Genomic DNA, 25,806 nt, shown 5'->3' with positions numbered 1-25,806 from the left:
GTTTCCACCGGTTTCCTCTGCTCCCTCGACTGATTGCCAAAATCAAACAGGAGAGAGCATCGGTGATTCTGATAGCGCCTGCGTGGCCACGCAGGACCTGGTATGAAGACCTAGTGGACATGTCATCTCTTCCACCATGGACTCCTAATACAAGGTCCTTTCAATCATCCAAATCTAATTTCTCTGAGACTGACTGCGTGGAGATTGAACGCTTGATTCTATCAAGGCGTGGCTTCTCCGAGTCAGTCATTGATACCTTAATACAGGCTCGGAAGCCTGTCACCAGGAAAATCTACCATAAGATATGGCGTAAATATCTTTATTGGTGTGAATCCAAGAGTTACTCATGGAGTAAGGTTAGGATTCCTAGGATATTGTCCTTTCTCCAAGAGGGTTTGGACAAAGGCTTATCAGCTAGTTCTTTAAAAGGACAGATCTCTGCTCTGTCTATTCTTTTGCACAAGCGTCTGGCAGAAGTTCCAGACGTCCAGGCATTTTGTCAGGCTTTGGTTAGGATTAAGCCTGTGTTTAAAACTGTTGCTCCCCCGTGGAGCTTAAACTTGGTTCTTAAAGTTCTTCAGGGAGTTCCGTTTGAACCCCTTCATTCCATTGATATTAAACTTTTATCTTGGAAAGTTCTGTTTTTGATGGCTATTTCCTCGGCTCGAAGAGTCTGAGTTATCTGCCTTACATTGTGATTCTCCTTATCTGATTTTTCATTCAGACAAGGCAGTTCTGCGTACCAAACCTGGGTTTTTACCTAAGGTGGTTTCTAACAGGAATATCAATCAAGAGATTGTTGTTCCATCATTGTGTCCTAATCCTTCTTCAAAGAAGGAACGTCTTTTGCATAATCTGGACGTAGTCCGTGCCTTGAAGTTTTACTTACAGGCTACTAAAGATTTTCGTCAAACATCTGCCCTGTTTGTCGTTTACTCTGGACAGAGGAGAGGTCAAAATGCTTTGGCAACCTCTCTCCTTTTGGCTTCGGAGGATAATACGCTTAGCCTATGAGACTGCTGGACAGCAGCCCCCTGAAAGGATTACAGCTCATTCTACTAGAGCTGTGGCTTCCACCTGGGCCTTTAAAAATGAGGCCTCTGTTGAACAGATTTGCAAGGCTGCGACTTGGTCTTCGCTTCACACCTTTTCAAAATTTTACAAATGTGACACTTTTGCTTCTTCGGAGGCTGTTTTTGGGAGAAAGGTTCTACAGGCAGTGGTTCCTTCCGTTTAAGTTCCTGCCTTGTCCCTCCCATCATCCGTGTACTTTAGCTTTGGAATTGGTATCCCACAAGTAATGGATGATCCGTGGACTGGATACACTTAACAAGAGAAAACATAATTTATGCTTACCTGATAAATTTATTTCTCATGTAGTGTATCCAGTCCACGGCCCGCCCTGTCCTTTTAAGGCAGGTCTAAATTTTAATTAAACTACAGTCACCACTGCACCCTATGGTTTCTCCTTTCTCGTCTTGTTTCGGTCGAATGACTGGATATGGCAGTGAGGGGAGGAGCTATATAGCAGCTCTGCTGTGGGTGATCCTCTTGCAACTTCCTGTTGGTTAGGAGAATATCCCACAAGTAATGGATGATCCGTGGACTGGATACACTACAAGAGAAATAAATTTATCAGGTAAGCATAAATTATGTTTTTTCCCATTTGAAATGGTTGATTTTGCTTGTGATTTCCCTACTTATACTGAAAGTTGCTATACTTAAAAAGTATTGGCTATAGAAATGGTGTCTCAACATAGCCAGCAGAAGAAATTACACCCCAAGTGGGGGTTAGGCAGGGCCGGTGCTAGACTATTTTGTGCCTTAGGCAAGACCAGCTACTTGCCCCCCACCAAAAAAACTCCCCCCTCCCCTGCATATGACCCATTATACAAACAGAAGCAGTCCGAAGTCTGTATACAGTACATTGGTATACAACTAAAACTTTGGGGCTTAGTTTGGAGTCTGAAAATCATCATAATGTTATTTAAAAATAAGCAAAACTACATTTTTTCTACAAAAACACACCCAGATGGGCAATATAAATGGATCATCTGCAAAACATTTATGCAAAGAAAAATCTTGTGTTTAATGTCCCTTTAACATAATGATTAATCATGTGGAGTAAATAAATATTTGTATACATGGTTTTGTTCAGGCTGTATAACAATCTATATAGTGTACATAAAGAGGCAAATATATAGAGAGGGATCTATACATAACCTTATATATAAGCCACAATGCCTGCCTAATTACGCAATGCATTCAGGGGTAAAAAAAAAAAAAATGCTACTCAAGAAAAAAAAAAAACAAAGGGGGGTTATAGAAATACCTTGATCAGTTCCTTGAAGATGGGACAGATTTATGCTCTATTCTTCCTGCCTTTGACAGAGAAATTTTCTGCAGAGGTAAATAAAACAACAACAAAAAAGACTATATACACAGCACATACAGTTATTCAGACACTGACACACACACGTGTATAAATGTGTGTGTGTATTGCTGTTGTATTAAACTTTGTTGAAAATTGGTCTGTCAAAAGGCATAAACATGCCATAAATGTTATATATATATATATATATATATATATATATATATATATAAATTTAAAAGCACATTAATCTGACCTTTTAGCTTTTTATTAATTTAGTGCAGCAAGTTCCAATTAAACTTACCACTACTAAGTCCCTCTATTGAAGTCCCACTTCTCCCCTTTCCCCACTCTTTGATAACAATGACACTCAGTAATTATAGCAGGAGAAGCTTAGCTGGTGTCACCTGATGATGATCAGATCAGGGATTCCACCTCCTCAGGTCCCCGCTGTCACTTCCATCCATGTAATGTGATACTTGGTCATTCCCAGCAGAACATTGTCGCTGTGAATGATGTTAGGAGGAGGAGCTGCGGACAGTGCACAATCTGATGGCTTTTGCACAAGATGCGAGGGCTCTAACCTAAACATGCATCCTGCGCGGGGGCCCTCAAAGCGTGCCAACACCTCCACTTCCTTTTTGCAGGCCATTGTTGCACTGTATTCTGGAACTTGAAGTTCCAGCCGTGTAGCCTGAAAAAAGGGCCGAGCTGCACCACCACACTAAATTTTCAGAGTAGCACTCAGAGGCTGACCCCACAGAAACCTCAAACCAAGATTTCCTAGGCTTTGCCAGTACCCCATCAAGGCCGGGGCCCCTCTGCTCACCGGCATAATTTATAAGCATTAATTTGGCTCGGGCTTGCTGCGCACTAGGCGGCTGCCAAGCTTGCCTAGTGGGAGCACCGGCCCTGGGGTTAGGAGAAATAAGTTATAAAGTGTTAATTTTCAGTATTTGTATAATATAAAGAAGCATGCGTGTGTACAGAAAGTGACAAAATAAGGAGATTTAATTTCCCTGCAAGCTCAACCCATTTAAAGGGTGGTGGCTTCAAAGAAGAAAACAACTTTTTCATATACACAAATCAACATAAAGAAGCAATTTATCATACATTTTGTACTCTGCAGATGGTATAACAAGTCATTAGAAACACATTAAGGGAAAACAATTATATAGTACAGTACCCTATCCCTTCTAACCAGTTGCTAGAGTTAATTTGCCTGATTAGCACGCTGCTTAAAGGGACAGTATACTGAAAAATAGTTTTTCGCTTAATGTGTTTACAATTGCTTTTTTTACCAACTGCAGAGAAAAAAATGTATGAAAAATAGCTTTTAATGTTTTTTTGTGTATATTAAAGCTCTGATTTTGTGTTTTGAAGCCACAACCTAATAAAATGGGTTGAGCTTGTAGGTATAATCAGATCTCATTACTGTATCACATATACCTGCTTCTTTATCTTATATCTGTCCTTAAAACAATCACCAGTACTTGGAGAGAACAATGGAAAATCAACATTGTATTACCTTATCTCTGCTATATCCCACTGGGAGTATAATTTCTTCTGCTGGCTGTGTTTACAAAGCTTATCTATAGCTGGGACCTGCGGCCACAAACTTTCAGAATAGGTGGGGATACCACATGCTAAATCAACTATTTCAAATGCCAATATAAGGGTAAAGGAGCTACTTGTAAACAATTTAATACACTCCAGCAGGTAAAGTGGATCATTGGGAACAAATTAAAGGGGAGAAATTTTTTGAGTAAACTGTCCCTTTAAAGGACCAATCAACACAGAAAATTTGCATAATCAAGATAACAAGACAATGCAATAGCAATTATGACTATTTCCACTCCCCCTGTACCATATGACAGCCATCAGCAAATCACAAATGTATACATGTACCAGTCAATCATGAATGCATGCACGTTTTTTGTTCTGTGAATTCTTGCACATGACCAGTAGGAGCAGGTGACTCAAAAAGTTGAAATATAAAAGACTGTGCACATTTTGTTAATGGAAGTAAATTGGAAAGTTGTTTAAAATACATGCTCTATCTGAATCATGAAAGTTTCATTTTGACTTGAGTGACCCTTTAAGATTTTTCAACAGGTTTAAAGAGGAACTCTCATTAAATGTGGGAATGAGATAAGTAAAACCTAACAGCTTATTTCACACTGTTGCATCACTTACGTTTTACATCCTTTAAAGAGACAGTAAGCACTTGTAATATAAATTGCTTGTGTGTAGTAAACAATAACTTTGCAATGTACTTTTATTAATTGTTATGTATACTTCCTGTAATTGTCATTCTGAAAATGTAAGAGTTGTTTTTTCCAATTCTGAGAACTGATAGTGCACATTACAGGCTTAACCCTTGCACATATACATTATTTCCCTACTTGACTTCAGCAGAGATGATAAAATAAGATCTGCAAAACAGTCCTACTGCAGTAGCAAGTCCTGGGATTGGCTCCTCCAAATAAGGCAAGTGGTGGTTGTAGTTTGACTATTTAACAATTTTTGAAGATAAGGAATGTGATAATGCATTCTAAACATTTTCAGACTTGCCCAGCATATTAGTTTGTTGCAAGACTGTATACAAATCTGTAATAAGGTGTTTACTGTCTCTTTAATGGAGAAACTTGACAAATAACTTTTAATTATTGAATCAATTATTGCTTACTTCCTTTGTGTCGGGGTATTTTACATAAAACATTGCTACTGATATCTGATTTTTCACAGGTTGTGGTTAGTGCCTTAATCCGGCTTTTGTAATTGTAACCCGTTTATACCAAAATGTAAATTATTTTTTTTTAACAAGAGTAACCATGATATGCTATTGATAGGAGAATCATTAAAATTGTGTGACTGTGTTGTATTTTATTACAAATCATCTATAGTCATTTCAGTTAATATCCCAAGTTGCTGTGTTGTTGCCATAATTATATAGGTAGTAATATTTCATGCTTCAGCCTAAAAACATGTTTTGAATGTACTCCCTGCATTTGTTGAACATAATCAAATTTTTTTTTTAATGCATTTGAATACCTCAGTTGAAAAATGTCTTAATGGTTGCTACAGTTTGTAATGGATTTAAGAGGGACGTGGGAAGTTTTGTTTTTATAACGGTTATTGCTTTATAAATAATATAACCGGCATCTATGCTTTACTTTATGATGGTGTACTGCAAAGCTTGACAAATCCTAGTACAAAGGAGTTGTGGCTCCTATAATTTCGCTTATGTTTCCTAATAATTTCTTATAATCCTAAATATACTATAAAAACACACACCTAGCAATTAGTTTGTCAACAAGTCCTGCTCTTTGTGTCTCATTTCAGTGATTTAATTATTTAAAAGACATTAATCTCAATATCTGATCGCACAATAGCCTTAATAGAGTTGTATATAAGAGAAAAAGCACATAAATACATACCTCCCAACATTTGTGGCTAGGTATTAGGGATTTTGGTGATTGAGATGGGTTATCGCCATTTGATGGGTATGATTAAAGGAGGTGGGTCACAGGTGGATGGTGGGTAGGATTATGGGCAGGTCTAAGAGAAATTCTGGGACAAACAGACACAAAAACATATGACTGTCTCAGGGACAGCGGTACTGAGCTTAGAATTGGTCACTCTCTCTCTCTTTCAAATAGGGACAATTGGGAGGTATGTGAATATAGTTCTGCCACAATTTTGGAGTGAGACCAGACATTTTTTATTTGCTTAAAAAAAAATAATTATCATATTGGCACAGATGAGTGTGGTGTTAACAAAGCTGTTTATGATGTATTTTTCAGTGCCTCAGGATTAGGATTACTTACTGATCAACAGAGACAACTACTCCTTCACCAGCAACACCAGCAATTTCAGCAGCTGCTTAGTTCTCAGCAACTCACTCCAGTAAGTTACTGAACATCATAATGATTAAAGGGACACTGAACCCACATTTTTTCTTTCGTGATTCAGGTAGAGCATGTAATTTTTAGCAACTTTCTAATTTACTCCTATTAAAATGTTCTTCATTCTCTTGATATCTTTATTTGAAAAGCAAGAATGTAAGTTTAGATGCTGGCCCATTTTCTGATTGGTGGAAAAATTCACCCACCAATAAACAAGTGCTGTTTAGAGTTCTAAACCAAAAATTGTCTGGCTCCTTAGCTTACATGCCTTTTTCAAATTAAGATAGCAAGAGAACGAAGAAAATTTGATAATAGGAGTCAATTATAAAGTTGTTTAAAATTGCATGCTCTATCTGAATCACAAAATAAAAAAAATTGGGCTCAGTGTCCCTTTAATTTTATTTACTTTATGCCCATTTTTTTCAAACAAATACGTCAAGACTAAAGAAGTTAAACTTATAGGAGGTGATCAGTTTGTGTCAGCAGTCTGTTTCATTTTATGTACTATTTTAAGATGTAGCATCAGGTTTTCTATGTCTTTTTGGGAAACACCTTGTGCTATGCTGCTTTCCGTTGTAAAATGGAGCGACGTTAATTTCTACTTGAATTGGCAACTCTCCCAGAACACTTCTTTTTGTTTAGATTGGCCAGAACACATAGTGTGTAATCTTCTTTGTGCAATTACAATAAAAATAGCAGCTCAGTGGATCCATCCCAAATATACAGAGTCCATCTAGCAGATTTGTAAATACTGCGAGTAGAAATGGTTTCTTTGGAAACCATTCACAAAAGATATTTAGCGTTCAGAAAAAAATGAATTCACTTTTAATGTGTATTCATATTCATAAAAAACAATTACTTCAATGTCTATGCTTATTCATAGAAGTCCCTCAACATTGTTTTTTTTTAATATTTCAAGCTTATCTGTCAGGTTGACAGACAAGATAGACCTGTTACTCATTCCCTTGTTGCCCCAGGATAAAGAAATGTCATGTTGCTTTGTAATCTTGTCTATATGGTATTTATTAAATTGTGAAAGGCATACAGGTAAGTAAAATGGCTAACAAAATCTTAGTGGTTCTGGCTTCCTCTGTTTCAAACACCAAAGACATTTTTGCTGTATTATTTGCATTCCAAAACACTATACAAAAGTGTGACCAAACCAATGCCAACATGGGGGGAAATTCACACGATCATGCTTTTAGAAAGAAGGGAAAATTGTGGCAAGAGGTGACTTCAGCACTTTGAATAGGTGAAGGGCAAACTTTTGTGTTAGGTAAGTTTTGCCTTTTTGCTTATAAAACCAGTTATGGTGTTAGGTGCACAGGGTACGAGCTTCACAGTCTCTGTCTATTCACACACAGTTATGTGTTTCTTGGCTTTTAGTGTTATGGAAAAAGAAGGTATAACTGAGAATCTACTTCCAAACAGCTGAAGCTAAAAATTGTGTATAGCATGGATACAACACAAAATGTGTCCATATGGAAAAAGACAGCTGCCAAAAATAGCTCAAAAATATAAAGAATTAATAGCTAAATCACCTTGAGCTCTCAAACTAAATAAGTTTCTTTTAAAACCAACCTTTGTCAGTGACCACACATCTAGGCAATATTATTATTATAAATGAAAACACAAGACAAAACTTTGGGGGAAAAAGGCCGCAGCCCGCGTTTATTATTTTAAAATAATTGATAAACTTTATTAAACCACAATAACATTCAAAAGGTGCTTGCCCCATAAAATCACGTGCCTTCCACTGGCGCTCGGCCAGGCACGCCCACATCCTTAACCTCTCCCCATACCTGAGGAGGTACCCATAATAATTAAATATAACTTAGCGGCTAGCACCCCGCTTTAGCTGCGACAACCACTTACCAAATCCAGGGAGGGAGGGAGGGCGCTTCTCTTCACAGGTCTTCACTCCTGCTCGGCTACAAAACAAGTGAGCAACGGCTCACGTGACCACGCCCCTAATGCCTAGCGTGAGGTCATTAGCCCCTCCTCACATAGGCATTGATCCGGGGCTTCATTGACCACACATCTAGGCAATATTATTATTATAAATGAAAACACAAGACAAAACTTTGGGGGAAAAAGGCCGCAGCCCGCGTTTATTATTTTAAAATAATTGATAAACTTTATTAAACCACAATAACATTCAAAAGGTGCTTGCCCCATAAAATCACGTGCCTTCCACTGGCGCTCGGCCAGGCACGCCCACATCCTTAACCTCTCCCCATACCTGAGGAGGTACCCATAATAATTAAATATAACTTAGCGGCTAGCACCCCGCCACTGCTCGAAAAGACCTTCGAGCACCAACCCACAGGGCTAAGGCCTTTTTTACCCCTTCGCTCAAGTTAAAATTAAAAAGATGCAGGCCAATTTTGTTAAGGTGAACACCATCTTTTAAGAAGAAGCAGCTTCCAGACTCTCCTTCAAACTCCACATGCCTTACACCGAAGCCACCTAATTTTGCCACAAAGCTTGTGATAGTTCTATTAATCTTTTTGCGGGATGAGTCCAATCTTTTCACATCCCAAGCAGACCTCCACGCTAATCTGCACTCAATGTCGGACCAAATAATCATTATCTCAGGTAACAATTCTTTTAACCTAACAATATCTCTTTTGATCATATCAATAAAGTCTTTTTGTGCCATAAACCCCAAATCATTGCCCCCTACGTGAATAATTAAAATCTCAGGTGGGTGAAACAATCTAGCTTACTAATCACTTTAAATAGTAACTGGTCCCACTTCATACCCCTAATCCCAAACCACTTAATCAATATTTTTTCAGATGAACAGCTAAGCTGCAGCCCTGATTCTCTTAATGCAGCCTCTTTTCTTGCCCAGTATATGTAAGAATGTCCCACGATCCAACAATGAATGGGACCTGCTGAAATAAAAAACTATAGCTATAACTTATTAACAAGCTCAGGTCTCACATATAACCTGAAACATTCAGACTTCCATCTCCCAATCTTTTTAACTGAATTAACATTCAAACCAGAAATACTAGCTTCCGTCGCTGCCCCAATTCTAAATGAATGACAACCGAACTCACTACTATTCAAACCTAACCTTTCTAACGCCTTTTTCAGTACTGATTCAAATTGAAAACGAGATAAAAATGTGCCGTCCTCATGCACCAATAACGGAATGCCATCAATAACTTTTCTAACATTAAGAAATTCCCTAACTGCCGTAACTGGGCAGCACAATCCCCCAATCTCTTTCAAACAAACCCAGCAACCCTTACCTATTTGATCTGTTTTAGACTTCTTTAGCCAAATTAAAACTTCATGCGGGTTCAAAACTACATCTCTATAGCACAATCCCCCGCAATTCCACCTGTTAGCGGATACCAACTCTGAAATCCTAAAAGCACCAAAGAATGCGAGTAAAAATGCCACCCTGAATAACAAAACTTCAAATTGGGAAAAACAAACAAAGGGCAACACTTTAACCAATTTGACAACAATAGCAAAGACCAAAGGTCTTCTATTATCAACTGATACTTTACCCCTAATTTTAACTCCTTATTGCCATTCTCACAGAACATTTTTTGGACAGATCAACCCAACCCAATAGGTTAAATAAAAAAGACAAAGCCGCCATATTCCTCTGCACCACCGATTTAGATGTACCCTTCTCTCTCCATTCTTCAATCCAATCTAATAAAAGGAATTCCTCCTTGTCCCCCTCAAAAACAGATAATTTGTTCAACCACTGAACCCACACAGGTAGGTAGGCTTTCCAAGTACTAGGAGCTAAGGCTCCCCTCACCGATTTTAACAATCTAGGAAGTTCAAATGCCACATCTCCTCCGGGCAAGGAAAACCGATTTCTTCCGCCTCTGGCACAGCCTCTCGGAATCTCCGCCACTGAAAACGAGAAAGAGCGTCAGCCCCAACATTCTCCTTTCCAGGAACATGAATAGCTCTAAAAAAGACATTATGCTTCATACATTCAAAAACGAACATCCTCAGCAATCCAATCACTGGTTTCGAACTGGATGATAGGCGATTGATTGCAAAAACAACCCCCATATTATCAGAATGAAATACCACCTTTCTATTCTCAAATTCGACACCCCAAATTTTTAAGGCTACCACTAACGGAAATAATTCCAGAAAAACCAGATTTTTTGTTAGACCTACCTCTGCCCAATATTCGGGCCACTCGCCAGCACACCATTTGTTTCCAAATATGGCTCCAAAACCATGAGCCCCTGAAGCGTCAGTGAATAAATGAAGTTCACTACACAAAATCTCCATAGTCTGAATTAAAGATTTGCCATTAAATTCCTTTAAAAAGGCTTTCCAAACTCTCAAATCTTCTTTTACCTGATAAGATAAGCGAATCCGAAAATGGGGAATTTTAACTCCCACAGTGGCTAAAGATAACCTTCTGCAAAAAATCCTACCAACTGGAATGATTTTGCATGCAAAATTCAGTTTACCCACTAGGGACTGAATCTCTCTCAACGAAAGCTTCTTTCTCGCAAGAGCTAGATTAATAGAAGACACAAGATCGCTAATTTTTTCCCTAGGAAGTCTGCATTCCATAGAAACAGTGTCAATACAAATTCCCAGGAAATTAATCACATGAGAAGGACCTTCAGTTTTTTCATCAGCAACCGGGATCCCAAAGTCCCTAGCTATCAGCATAAAAGAATCCATCAGAAATTGGCATGATTGGGTACCTTCCGGACCCACAAACAAAAAATCATCCAGATAATGAGAAACTGATGACATACCAGAAATCTGCTTTACAACCCATTCTAGAAAACAACTAAATTTCTCAAAATAAGCACAGGAAATAGAACAGCCCATTGGCAAGCATAGATCCACAAAATAGGAACCGCCCACAAAGCAGCCCAACAGATGATGACAAGATGGATGGACCGGTAACAGCCTAAATGCTGATTCAATGTCCACTTTCGCCAACAAGGCGTTTGGACCTGCCTCCCGAATCAAATCTAAAGCCTTATCAAAGGATGCGTATCTGACTGCAGATAATTCTGGATCAATCCCATCATTCACTGAAAAACCTTTCGGGAAAGATAAATGATGAATCAATCTGAATTGATTTGGCATCTTCTTGGGAACCACTCCCAAGGGAGAGAGACGCAAATTCTGAAACGGAGGGGCCCTAAAGGGACCCGCCATCCTACCCAGAGAAATTTCTTTCTGAATCTTAGCCATCACTACTTCCGGAAAATCCAATGCCGACTTTAAATTACCTGCAAAAACTGACTCAATCCCCTCACAAAAGGGGATATAAAAACCAACTGAAAACCCCTTCAATAGAGTGTCCGCATCTGATCTTCTAGCTTTCTTCTTACTGTACAATTCTAACCACGGCGCCATCCTTTCGACTTTCACTGGGGTCTTGGCTTTGAATAGTACTTTCTCCTTTTGAGAGAGATTTACCTTTTTTAAAGCATTTTGCACTAGAGTGGACTCCTCCACAAAAGGAACATTCGTGCTTGTATTTACAAGCTGTTCCAAATTTACATGTTCCCTCATTGAATTGGAAGCAAAGCCCTTTTCTGAGGGCCACTGCTGATGATGCTGAGGAAGCATTGCTTCCTCCTCCCGTAACACGAAAGGACTGAGACCTTAAAGGAGTCATAAGCTCCAACCATATACCCATATCCCTATCGTCCCATCTCATCTCAGGACGAACCGCAAGACGTTGACGAAACTGTTCGTCATACCTCCACCACGCAAGTCCGCCATACGTACGACAAGCACTGGCTATTTCATTGAGGTAACAAAAGAGGGAAGAGCAAAGCTCAGGGCTCTTTTCCCCAACTACACTTGCCAAAATACAAAAGGCAGTTGACCAATTAGATAAAGTTTTTGGCAATTTCCTAAATTTCTTTTTACGCTCGTCTTCTTCTTTTTTTGAAGACTCACTCTTTACATCATCTTTGATGTCAAAAACTTGATCCACCGGGAGCAATGAGAAAATTTCAATAAACTCTCTCCGCCAAATCTTTTCTTTTATCTCTAAAGATAAATGAATACCTAAAGGCCCAACCGAACATAAGCAAGGGCGTCTCAAAGCCTGATCAGATACTTTCGGAAGCCCTACCATACTTGCACTACTCACTCACCGGACCACTATTTTCCAACCTAGCAATTAAATCTTTCAATCCTTTTAACATCAGTTCACACCTTACTTCAGAAGCATTCGAATCATGATGCACATTTACACTTGAACTCTCACCTGCAGCATTGGACATTACAGGATTCTCCCTTGTAATGACCGTCTCCCTCCTTGCTTCCTGACGTGTTGATTCACTACCTTTTCTCTGTTTATCTCTTTCATTCTCTCTCCTTCTAACCGGAGTCCTAGACCTTCTGGGTCTCCCTCTTTCCCTTGACTGTTTATCCAATGATCCCCAAAGAGAAGAATCGCCTATTTCTTTGCTCTGTCTGAACGTAATAGGCGAACGGGATCTCTCCCGCCGCCGTGATACTGAACTCCTGGAACTTTTCTCCTGTCTCTTTCTTTCACTGTGTACTACCTGAGGCTGAGAGGATGCATATTCCCTGTTAGCTAACCTTCTATCAAAAATACTAACACCCCTTTCAACAGAGCCCCCGCTAAGAAAATCCCTATCACTATCATTACAAACCTTAGTATTAACCCTAGCTGAATTACTCGCCCTATTACCCTCAGAATTAACATTACCTGGGACTAAAGCTCTAATTAACTGTGATACAATATCTAAACTGTTTACCTGCTCCGACGCTGCTGGACCTGGTAAAGCTGCTTGCTCTTCCTCTTCCCCGAAATCACTGTACTGTTCATCAATCCATAAAGAGTCTGCTTCCTCCTGTATCTTAGAAGGAAACGTATCACTGCTCCGGCCAGGTGTTATAAACTCGGGATGAATAGAATCTGAGGAAAAATAAACATTAACCTGCCTAGAGTTAGCCTCCCTATTTACAATCCTACTTGTTCTATCACTAACATTATGCCCCTTAAAAAACATCTCTCTAGTACTACCATCTACACTGGCACTTTCCCAATTTCTAAAACTCTCTGGCCTAACATCCCTCTCAGCGTTTTCTTCTCCTGAACCTGAAAAACAATGCTTTCTTTTTTCCAATGCCTTTCTACCTGTTGGAGCAGAAGTTCTGACAGTAATTGGCTTATTCACTGTAGTATTCCTTGAGCTAATTTTGTTTGAAGAGTCTGTATTTGCTGTTCCAGGCTCAGTGGCCGTTTCAAATTGCCTGCCTACTTGACTAAAATGTTCCTCACAATATTGCTGCTGCACTAAAAAAGGCTCCTTAGCCGTAAACTCATCCTGGTCTCTGACGCTTAAAATTTCCTCATAGCCCGACTGTGAAATTTTTTCCCTTACCCCTTGACTAACATCTTTTCCCCGGCATGTATTTGCCTCGGGCCTAATTGCTGTACGCCTTTCAAATTGCCCCACGTTAATTGGGCCTCCTATGTCTAAAGGCCTAACTGCCGTTAACAGGTCCTGTTGTGGTGTTACATAAGATAAACTAACATGCTGCCCAAAATTGTTTTTATTATTAACACCCTTAGGCCTGTCGGCCGTAAATAAGTCCTGGTTTGCTGCGCTCTTTGGGCCTGCAGCCGTTATGTCCTTTTTTGGCGCCAAAATACTTACGTCCACCGCCTCGCACGATTCTTCCTCACCTGCCGCCATCTCTGCTTCTTCCGACACCTCTTCATCCCACCGGACGAAAACAGCTCCTGAAAAAGAAGAAGAATTACCTGGTGCAGCTTCTCTCTGGAGAAACCGTGTTGCGTCCGCTCTGCTGATGTCTCCCGGTCCTGATCGATTTCCTGCAGCTCCTCTCTTTCTCACCGATGTCGACCGCTGACCCGCTGAAGCTCTCACCGCTTTTCCTCTACGGCTCCCGGACTCCTGACGTCTTCCGGTCGATGGACTTAACCTTTCTGGCGGACGGGATCTCCTCGTCGGCCTGGATGGCTCACCGCCCGCCGTGACGACTCCTCCGGTTCCGGTGTCCTCTTCGATCGCCAACCGCTTCCGGACCCAATCTTCACCCTTCGACGACAACAGCTCCTGGACCGTCGACAGGATCTTCTGCAACTCCGACATGGTAAGTAGGAATTCACTGCTTCTCTTCACAGGTCTTCACTCCTGCTCGGCTACAAAACAAGTGAGCAACGGCTCACGTGACCACGCCCCTAATGCCTAGCATGAGGTCATTAGCCCCTCCTCACATAGGCATTGATCCGGGGCTTCATTTATTCCCATAAAACAATGTCCATGAAACACTGATACTTCTCAATTTTCACATAATAATGTATTTTAGCATAGACCGATTTTAGCGTCTTGCATGGAATATGGCAATAATGCTCCTGTTATACACCCATATGGATAAATCATAGCACCATGTAAAAACATATTAGCATAGGCATTCAAATCTAAAATAAACAGTGTCTACGAGTAACCACGTCCTGCAATACTTTTTATAACAACAAAAACAAATTGTTCTGTTGAGTACACTTCTTAGTCACTATAAAAGCAGCTTAATAATCTTTTCTGAACAATTACCACCTCATGTTGCATCTGTTAAAGCATTCCATTTATTATGGCCACTTCTAACTATGAAAACACAGTAAACACCAAAATTGTTATTTTTTAAAAAAGATAGATAATCCATTTATTTACTATTCCCCAGTTTTGCATTACTAATACAATTAAAGGGACATAATACTCATATGCTAAATCACTTGAAATTGATGCAGTATAACTGTAAAAAGCTGACAGGGAAATATCACCTGAGCTTCTCTATGTAAAAAAGGAAGATATTTTACCTCACAATTTCCTCAGCTCAGCAGAGTAAGTTCTGTGTAAAAAGTTATACTCAGCTGCAGCCCAGCTGCAGGTAAAAAAATTTAAAAAAATGAAGAAATGAACAGCAGCCAATCAGCATCAGCAGTGCTGAGGTCATGAACTCTTACTGTGATCTCATGAGATTTGACTTAACTCTCATGAGATTTCATAGTAAGCTTCCTTTACCTGATTGGTGAAATAATATGAGAGTGCACGATGCTAGTCCCTTCAGATGTCCCAGGACAAACACACTAAAATGCTGCTTAGAAATCCTTTACAATGGGAGGTGGCTACTGAGGAACTTTTGAGGTAAAATATCTTTCTTTTTTACATAGAGATGTTCAGGAGATATTTTCTAGTCGGCTTTTTACAGCTATACTGCATCACTTTCAAGTGTTTAAACATTTGGGTATTATGGCCCTTTAAATTAATATACGTTTTACCTCTGTGATTACCTTGTTATCTAAGCTTCTGCAGACTGCCTCCTTATCTCAGATCTTTTGACAGACTTGCATTTTAGCCAATCAATGCTGACTCTGAAATAAGCCTACGGGCGTGAGCACAATGTTATCTATATGGTTCACATAAACTAACCCCCTCTAGCTGTGTAAAAACTGCCAATTGCATTCAGATAAGAGGCTTAGAAATTAGCATAGGAGCCTACCTAGGTTTAGCTTTCAACTAAGAATACCAAGAGAACAAAGCAAATTTGATGATAAAAATAAATTGGAAAGTTGTTTAAAATTACATGCGATATTTGAATCATGAAAGTTTAATTTAGACTTTACTGTCCCTTTAACTGAGGTCCTTGTCACTCCTATAGAAGACAAAAGAAACAGGTAATAATGTTTGCCTTGTCTTTATCCTGATACCATCTCATTCACAACACCAGGTTTTTAGAGGCATGGTTGTGTATTCGCATCTCCTTGGCAGAATTGTTTTTTCTCTTTAAATGCCAAACAAGCATTTTGCTTGAGGTTGAGTTCTGGACCTTTCAGGCTGTATTACTTTTTTTATGGAGACAAGATAGTCATTGCATTGCTAATTCATCCTATCATGTTAAAAGATGATTCCTATCCACTTCTTCAGAACTTTGATTATTACATTGCACTTTAACTTCCCACGCCTAAAATTCTGTCTGTTGCTCCTTTGAACTGCTTAGAGAAGTTTTTCTTTGGAAATTTCCTGTGAAGATTGTCTTTTACTTTGCTGTGAAAAAGACAATAACAGATCAAGGGCCTCAGCCTTGTTGGAACTAAGAGCAAATATCAACAATTGTGTATTAAGAAAGCTAAGAGAATACAAGAGCTGGACGAATTGTAGTGGAAATCTCAAAATGTAGCTCCCCATTTGGATAATGTTGTATTAAAGGTAGAGTCAAGTCCAAAAAAAACTTCCCAATTTACTTTTATCACCAATTTTGCTTTGTTCTTTTTTTTCTATTTTTAGTTGAAAGCTAAACCTAGGAGGTTTATATGCTAATTTCCTAGACCGTGAAGGCCGTCTCTAATCTAAATGCATTTTGACAGTTTTTCATCACTAGATGGCGTTAGTTTATGAGTTTCATATAGATAACATTGAGCTCATGCACGTGAATTTACTGAGGAGTGAGCACTGATTGGCTAAAATGCAAGTCTGTCCAAAGAACTGAAATAAGGGGGCAGTCTGCAGAGGCTTAGATACAAGGTAATTACAGAAGTAAAACATGTATTATTGTAACTGTGTTGGTTATGCAAAACTGGGGAATGGATAATTAAGGTATTATCTATCTTATAAAACAACAACTATTCTGGTGTTGACTGTCCCTTTAAGACTAGTTCCAAAATACTTATTTCCAAATTCCCATTTTTTTTTTTCCAAAACAGAACACGACGATTACGTTTGATGTTGTACATATTTGAATGTTATTTCTTGTAATAAGAACTGAAAAAAGTGATTCATAGTAATTTCCTATGGTTGTAAAATAGGCTTACGGCAAGTCAAGGAGAGAGAGACAAGATGGATGATAAGTGCACCGTGAACAATTGGTTGAAAGTTATGTTTGAAATCTGCTGATGTACATTTAGCAAGGAAATTAGGTGGCGTTCACTACATAACTTTTATGAAGGATTCAGCTTAATGCAGTAGAACAAGGCTCTTTAATCTCAATTTGTTCTGTAACAAATGCTTGTGTATCTTTGGGTGTCAGTCATTTCATACACACCAAGTTCTTTTGGTGTTATTCTGGTATATCTCATTTGGTAAAATGGCCTCTATAGTAAGCAAAATAAATAAGATCTTATTACTTTGCTGACATCTAAAGTAGTATTTACCGAACCCTCTTTATATGATGTGGGTATTGCATTTAATCTATAGCTTTGGACTGCTAGGAACGGTACACTATGAGCAGAAGGCCAGGACAATGATTTGGATTTTGTGTTTCTGAATGTTTGTTCATCAGCCTGAAGGCAAAGTTAAACTGAATCGTAAATGGTTCTGTAGAGTCAAAGAAAATAAATTTTGTGCACTAAAGTCAGTGTTGTTTGTATGCTGTGTTAGCTTGTGCCGTTCATTTAACAATTTATACCAAAATAGCACATGAATTTAATTCTAATTGCTTTCATATAATTTGATTGTGGCGCATAATTTCCTATTTTTTCGGCAGCAATAAAAACACAAACATATTTAAGTCTGAAAAAAAAAGTGCTCATTAGGGCGTGATAAAGTACCTTTCTCGCATTCATTTATGCAGTACTGAGGGAATATTATTTTCTTGCCTAGTTTGGTGGTAGGTCTTGCTTTTACTCCTTTAATGTCACATTTCTTACTCCATTTTTAAACTTTGAATTCCTTAAAGGGCCATGATACCCACATGTTGAAACACTTAGAAGAAGTTTAGCATAGCTGCAAAAAGCTGACTAGAAAATTTCACCTGAATATCTTTATGTAAAAAGAAAGATATTTTGCCTCAAAATGTCCTAAGTATTTACACCCCATTGTAATGGACTTTAAGCAGCAAATCAGTATGTCTGTCCCGGGACAGGCAAGGGAGTGAGCCTCATGCACACTCATCTTATTTCTCTATTCAGTTTAAGGAAGTTTGCTATGAAATCTCATGAGAGTTAAGTCAAATCTTATGAGATCACAGTAAAAGAGTTCATGACCTCAGCACTGTTGATGCTGATTGGCTGCAGTTCATTTCTTCATTTTTTTATTTTTTTTTACCTGCAGCTGGGAGCAGCTGAAGTATAACTTTTTACACAGAACTTATTCTGGTGAGCTGAGGAAATTGTGAGGTAAAATATCTTCCTTTTTTACATAGAGATGCTCAGGTGATATTTTCCTCTCAGCTTTTTACAGTTACACTGCATCAGTTTTAAGTGATTTAGCATATGAGTATTATGTCCCTTTAATAGAAGTAAAACATATGAGAAAATTCTCCAAATATTTCTTTATTTAAAAAAAAAATGTCTTTATACATACATTCCTTTATGCATATGCAATTCAGTTCAAAAGAGCTTTTTGAATCCTTAGTTTGGCAGAAGTGCAATGATAGGGAACATATTCTGTATTGAAAAGGTGTCTCAAATAGCATTACATATGCATAAGGGGAATCCTATAATATAAAAGGCCAAGTGTGTTTGTCCGAAGCTGTCATGTGCAGTAGAGACTGCACGAGGACAAACACACCTGGTCTTCAACAAACTGACCTGGGCTGGCTGCTGGCACCTAATCGTGAAGGGGGCGGAGCTGACTGGGCGTGAAGGGGCGGGGTCTGAGCATAACAGGGGCGGGGCTGGGCAGGAGCTGCCGTGGCTGTTTGAGTGTCTGCATGAGAGAGAGAGCGCAGCACAAGAGGGGAGGAGATATAGAGCAAAAGAGAGGGGTAAGAGAGAGCAAAAGAGAGGGGTGAGACAGAGCAAAAGAGAGGGGAGGGAGAGAGCAAAAGAGAGGGGGGAGAGAGATCAAAAGAGAGGGGGGGAGAGAGAGATCAAAAGAGAGGGGGGGGAGAGAGAGATCAAAAGAGAGGGGGGGAACAAGCAAAAGAGAGAGGGAGATAGAGAGCAAAAGATAGGGAGAGAGAGAACAAAAGAGAGGGGGGGGAGAGGGACCTAAAGAGATGGGGGAGAGCAAGCAAAAGAGAGGGTGAGAGAGCAAACTAGAGGGGGGGAGAGCAAGGGGTGGGACCGCTGTACTGCAATAAATGGCCAGTGTACACAGGCTTTAGGATTAGTCCATGTATAAAGTACATTGCTAGGATGCAATATGACCGACTGTAAATATAATTTCTCTTGTTAAGTGTGTTCAGTCCACGGGTCATCCATTGCTTATGGGATATATTCTCCTTCCCAACAGGAAGTTGCAAGAGGATCACCCAAGCAGAGCTGCTATATAGCTCCTCCCCTCACATGTCATATCCAGTCATTCTCTTGCAAGTCTCAACAAAGAAGGAGGTCGCGAGAGGAGATAGGAGTTTTTTACCTAATTATTCTTCAATCAAAAGTTTGTTATTTTAAAATAGCACCGGAGTGTGCTGTTTTTTTCTCTCAGGCAGTATTTAGAAGAAGAATCTGCCTGCGTTTTCTATGATCTTAGCAGACGTAACTAAGATCCACTGGCTGTTCTCGCACATTCTGAGGAGTGGGGTAACTTCAGAAAAGGGAATAGCATGCGGGGTTCCCCGCAAATGAGGTATGTGCAGTAATATTTTCTAGGAATGGAATTGACTAAGAAAACACTGCTGTTACCCATATGATGTAAGTACAGCCTTTAATGCAGTAGTAGCGACTGGTATCAGGCTGATACATGTATGTGCAGTTGAGTTATTTTCTAGGGACTAGAATTTGACTGAGAAAATACTGTTAATACTGTAATAAATGTATGAGCCTTAACTGCAGTAGAAGCGACTGGTAGCAGGCTCAGTGATAACTTTGCATAACACTGGAAAGTTGTTTTAAAACGTTTACTGGCATGTTATTCGTTTTTGTGAGGTACTTTGGTGATAAATCTTTTTGGGCATGATTTTTTTCCATATGGCTAACGTATATTTCTGCATAGAAACAGTTGTAACAGGTCTCCCACTGTTGTAATATGAATGGGAGGGGCCTTTTTTAGCGCCTTGTTGCGCAGTTAAAATTCTAGCACAGTCTTCCTGCTTCTTCCTCCTTGATCTAGGACGTCTCCAGAGAGCTCAGGGGTCTTCAAAATTCATTTTTGAGGGGGGTAATCAGTCACAGCAGACCTGTGACAGTGTGTTTGACTGTGATAAAAGCGTTAAATCTTAAATTGATTACCTGTTTTTTGGGTATTGAGGGGTTAATCATCCGTTTGCTAGTGGGTGCAATCCTCTGCTAAATTCATACATTTACTGTTATAATTGTTGGCTATAACTGAATTAGTTCATTGTTATTTCAACTGTGACAGTTTTTTGTGTTTTTAAAAGCGCTGCAGCGTTTTTTCTATTGCTTGTAAATTTATTGAAAGATTTTTTCCAAGCTTGCTAGCCTTCATTGCTAGTCTGTTTAAACATGTCTGATACAGATGAATCTACTTGTTCATTATGTTTAAAAGCCAATGTGGAGCCCAATCGAAATATGTGTACCAATTGTATTGATGTTACTTTAAATAAAAGTCAGTCTTTACTGGTAAAGAAATTATCACCAGACAACGAGGGGGAAGTTATGCCACCTAACTCTCCTCACGTGTCAGTACCTTCGCCTCCCGCTCAGGAGGTGCGTGAGATTGTGGCGCCAAGTACATCAAGGCCCTTACAAATCACTTTGCATGATATGGCTAATGTTATGAAAGAAGTATTATCTAATTTGCCTGAGTTAAGAGGCAAGCGCGATAGCTCTGGGTTAAGGACAGAGCGCGCCGATGACACGAGAGCCATGTCCGATACTGCGTCACAATTTGCAGAACATGAGGACGGAGAGCTTCATTCTGTGGGTGACGGATCTGATCCAGGGAGACCGGATTCAGAAATTTTAAATTTAAGCTTGAGAACCTCCGTGTATTGCTAGGGGAGGTGTTAGCGGCTCTGAATGATTGCGACACGGTTTCAGTCCCAGAGAAATTATGTAGGCTGGATAAATACTATGCGGTACCGGTGTGTACTGACGTTTTTCCTATACCTAAAAGGCTTACAGAGATTATTAGCAAGGAGTGGGATAGACCCGGTGTGCCCTTTTCCCCTCCTCCAATATTTAGAAAAATGTTCCCAATAGACGCCACCACACGAGACTTATGGCAGACGGTCCCTAGGGTGGAGGGAGCAGTTTCTACTTTAGCCAAGCGTACCACTATACCGGTGGAGGATAGTTGTGCTTTCTCAGATCCAATGGATAAAAAATTAGGTTACCTTAAGAAAATGTTTGTTCAACAAGGTTTTATATTACAGCCCCTTGCATGCATTGCGCCCGTCACTGCTGCAGCGGCATTCTGGTTTGAGTCCCTGGAAGAGGCTATTCGCACAGCACCATTGGATGAGATTATAAACAAGCTTAAAGCCCTTAAGCTAGCTAATGCATTTGTTTCGGATGCCGTTGTGCATTTAACTAAACTCACGGCTAAGAACTCCGGATTCGCCATCCAGGCGCGCAGAGCGCTATGGCTTAAATCCTGGTCAGCAGATGTAACTTCTAAATCTATATTGCTTAATATTCCTTTCAAAGGGCAAACCTTATTCGGGCCCGGTTTGAAAGAAATTATTGCTGACATTACTGGTGGTAAGGGTCACACCCTTCCTCAGGACAGGGCTAAATCAAAGGCCAAACAGTCTAATTTTCGTGCCTTTCGTAATTTCAAGGCAGGAGCAGCATCAACTTCCTCCGCTCCAAAACAGGAAGGGACTGCTACTCGTTACAGACAGGGTTGGAAAGGCAAACAGTCCTGGAACAAGGGCAAGCAGGTCAGAAAACCTACTTCTGCCCCTAAGACAGCATGAAGAAAGGGCCCCCTATCCGGAAACGGATCTAGTGGGGGGCAGACTTTCTCTCTTCGCCCAGGCCTCGGCAAGAGATGTCCAGGATCCCTGGGCATTGGAGATAATATCTCAGGGATATCTTCTGGACTTCAAAACTTCTCCTCCACAAGGGAGATTTCATCTGTCAAGGTTATCAACAAATCTAATAAAGAAAGAGGCATTTCTACGATGTGTACAAGACCTCTTAGTAATGGGAGTGATCCACCCGGTTCCGCGGACGGAACAAGGGCAGGGTTTTTACTCAAATCTGTTTGTGGTTCCCAAAAAAGAGGGAACCTTCAGGCCAATCTTGGACCTGAAGATCTTAAACAAATTCCTAAGGGTTCCATCGTTCAAGATGGAAACTATTCGAACAATCCTACCCATGATCCAAGAGGGTCAATATATGACCACAGTGGACTTAAAGGATGCCTACCTTCACATACCGATTCACAAAGATCATTATCGGTACCTAAGGTTTGCCTTTCTAGACAGGCATTACCAGTTTGTAGCTCTTCCCTTCGGGTTGGCTACGGCCCCGAGAATTTTTACAAAGGTTCTGGGCTCGCTTCTGGCGGTACTAAGACCGCGAGGCATAGCGGTGGCTCCGTACCTAGACGACATTCTGATACAAGCGTCAAGTTTTCAAAATGCAAAGTCTCATACAGAGATAGTTCTAGCATTTCTGAGGTCGCATGGGTGGAAAGTGAACATGGAAAAGAGTTCTCTGTTACCACTCACAAGGGTTCCCTTTCTAGGGACTCTTATAGATTCTGTAGAGATGAAGATTTACCTGACGGAGTCCAGGTTATCAAAAATCCTAAATGCTTGCCGTGTCCTTCATTCCATTCCAAGCCCATCAGTAGCTCAGTGCATGGAAGTAATCTGCTTATTGGTCGCGGCAATGGACATAGTGCCATTTGCGCGCCTGCATCTCAGACCGCTACAACTATGCATGCTAAGTCAGTGGAATGGGGATTACTCAGATCTGTCCCCTTTACTAAATCTGAACCAGGAGGCCAGAGATTCTCTTCTCTGGTGGTTGTCGCGGGTTCATCTGTCTAAAGGAATGACTTCGCAGACCAGATTGGACGATTGTAACAACAGATGCCAGCCTACTAGGCTGGGGTGCAGTCTGGAACTCCCTGAAGGCTCAGGGATCGTGGACTCAGGAGGAGAAACTCCTCCCAATAAACATTCTGGAGTTAAGAGCAATATTCAATGCTCTTCTAGCTTGGCCTCAGTTAGCAGCACTGAGGTTCATCAGATTTCAGTCGGACAACATCACGACTGTGGCTTATATCAACCATCAAGGGGGAACCAGGAGCTCCCTAGTGATGTTAGAAGTCTCAAAGATAATTCGTTGGGCAGAGTCTCACTCTTGCCACCTGTCAGCGATCCACATCCCAGGCGTAGAGAACTGGGAGGCGGATTTTCTAAGTCGTCAGACTTTTCATCCGGGGGAGTGGTAACTCCATCCGGAGGTGTTTGCTCAACTGATCCATCGTTGGGGCAAACCAGAACTGGATCTCATGGCGTCTCGCCAGAACGCCAAGCTTCCTTGTTACGGATCCAGGTCCAGGGACCCAGGAGCGGTGCTGGTAGATGCACTAGCAGCCCCTTGGGTTTTCAACATGGCTTATGTGTTTCCTCCATTTCCGTTGCTATCCCTACTGATTGCCAGGATCAAACAGGAGAGAGCATCGGTGATTCTGATAGCGCCTGCGTGGCCACGCAGGACCTGGTATGCAGACCTAGTGGACATGTCGTCCTGTCCACCATGGTCTCTGCCTCTGAGGCAGGACCTTCTAATTCAGGGTCCTTTCAACCATCCAAGCCTAATTTCTCTGAGGCTGACTGCATGGAGATTGAACGCTTGATTCTATCAAAGCGTGGTTTTTCGGAGTCGGTAATTGATACATTAATACAGGCTCGGAAACCTGTTACCAGAAAAATTTACCATAAGATATGGCGTAAATATTTATATTGGTGTGAATCCAAGAGTTACTCATGGAGTAAGGTTAGGATTCCTAGGATATTGGCTTTTCTACAAGAAGGTTTAGAAAAGGGTTTATCCGCTAGTTCGTTAAAGGGACAGATTTCTGCTCTGTCTATTCTTTTACACAAACGTCTGGCAGAGAATCCAGACGTTCAGGCCTTTTGTCAGGCTTTGGCTAGGATTAAGCCTGTGTTTAAGACTGTTGCTCCTCCGTGGAGCTTAAACTTGGTTCTTAAAGTTCTTCAGGGTGTTCCGTTTGAACCCCTTCATTCCATTGATATTAAGCTTCTGTTTTTGATGGCTATTTCCTCGGCTCGAAGAGTCTCTGAGTTATCTGCCTTACATTGCGATTCTCCTTATCTGATTTTTCATTCAGACAAGGTAGTTCTGCATACTAAACCTGGGTTTTTACCTAAGGTTGTTTCTAACAGGAATATCAATCAAGAGATTGTTGTTCCATCATTATGTCCTAATCCTTCCTCAAAGAAGGAACGCCTTTTGCATAATCTGGACGTAGTCCGTGCCCTGAAGTTCTACTTACAGGCAACTAAAGATTTTCGGCAAACTTCTTCTCTGTTTGTCGTTTATTCTGGTCAGAGGAGAGGTCAAAGGGCTTCGGCCACCTCTCTCTCTTTTTGGCTTCGTAGCATAATACATTTAGCCTATGAGACTGCTGGACAGCAGCCTCCTGAAAGAATTACAGCTCATTCCACTAGAGCTGTGGCTTCCACCTGGGCCTTTAAAAATGAGGCCTCTGTTGAACAGATTTGCAAGGCTGCAACTTGGTCTTCACTTCATACCTTTTCAAAATTTTACAGATTTGACACTTTTGCTTCTTCGGAGGCTGTTTTTGGGAGAAAGGTTCTACAGGCAGTGGTTCCTTCTGTTTAATGTTCCTGCCTTGTCCCTCCCATCATCCGTGTACTTTAGCTTTGGTATTGGTATCCCATAAGCAATGGATGACCCCTGGACTGAACACACTTAACAAGAGAAAACATAATTTATGCTTACCTGATAAATTTATTTCTCTTGTAGTGTGTTCAGTCCACGGCCCGCCCTGTCCTTTTTTTGAGGCAGTTCTAAATTTTAATTAAAACTCCAGTCACCACTGCACCCTATAGTTTTTCCTTTCTCGTCTTGTTTCGGTCGAATGACTGGATATGACATGTGAGGGGAGGAGCTATATAGCAGCTCTGCTTGGGTGATCCTCTTGCAAGTTCCTGTTGGGAAGGAGAATATATCCCATAAGCAATGGATGACCCGTGGACTGAACACACTACAAGAGAAATAAATTTATCAGGTAAGCATAAATTATGTTTTGTATATCCCCAACAGACTCCTGGACTGTACTGTGAGCACAGTACTGTATTCTGAGAAAATGTATTGTGAGAAAGGAGCTCCCCTGTGATATGTAAATTTGCTCCAAAGAGCATTATTTTCCATTACTGTATTTACAAAGGAGGGTTTTAACTCGCTTTGTATATATTTATTTATTTTTTTATTTAAAAAAAAAACTTACTGTTATTGGTCTTGATATCCTTAGCCGCTTCACAATACAAGAGCAGAAACCGATCTTATTTTGATCAGTCCCATTAAGGGCAAAAATCTGTTCACAAGTGGGTTCTCTGCCATACTGAACAGAACTACCTATCAGGGGATAGATGAATAAACTGAATTAAGAGGCACGTTTGCATATCTGTACCCAAAATCCTTAGTTCACA

At 40.4% G+C, this 25,806-nt stretch overlaps 1 protein-coding gene across 1 annotated transcript in view; it reads left to right on the top strand.

The window, feature by feature from the left end:
* Positions 1–25,806, top strand: part of MLLT10 (MLLT10 histone lysine methyltransferase DOT1L cofactor) — a gene marked incomplete in the record, with an annotated part of 665,806 nt that overhangs the window by 622,894 nt on the left and 17,106 nt on the right. Inside the window, 1 exon segment of the mRNA XM_053713959.1 lies at positions 6,178–6,280. Coding sequence (XP_053569934.1) covers positions 6,178–6,280 — 103 coding nt within the window.

Source organism: Bombina bombina, chromosome 5 (genome assembly GCF_027579735.1).
Source record: "Bombina bombina isolate aBomBom1 chromosome 5, aBomBom1.pri, whole genome shotgun sequence".
In the NCBI taxonomy this organism is placed as follows: Eukaryota; Metazoa; Chordata; class Amphibia; order Anura; family Bombinatoridae; genus Bombina; species Bombina bombina.
Note: the sequence above shows the minus strand (reverse complement) of the source record. Positions and strands in the feature narration are given on the sequence as shown.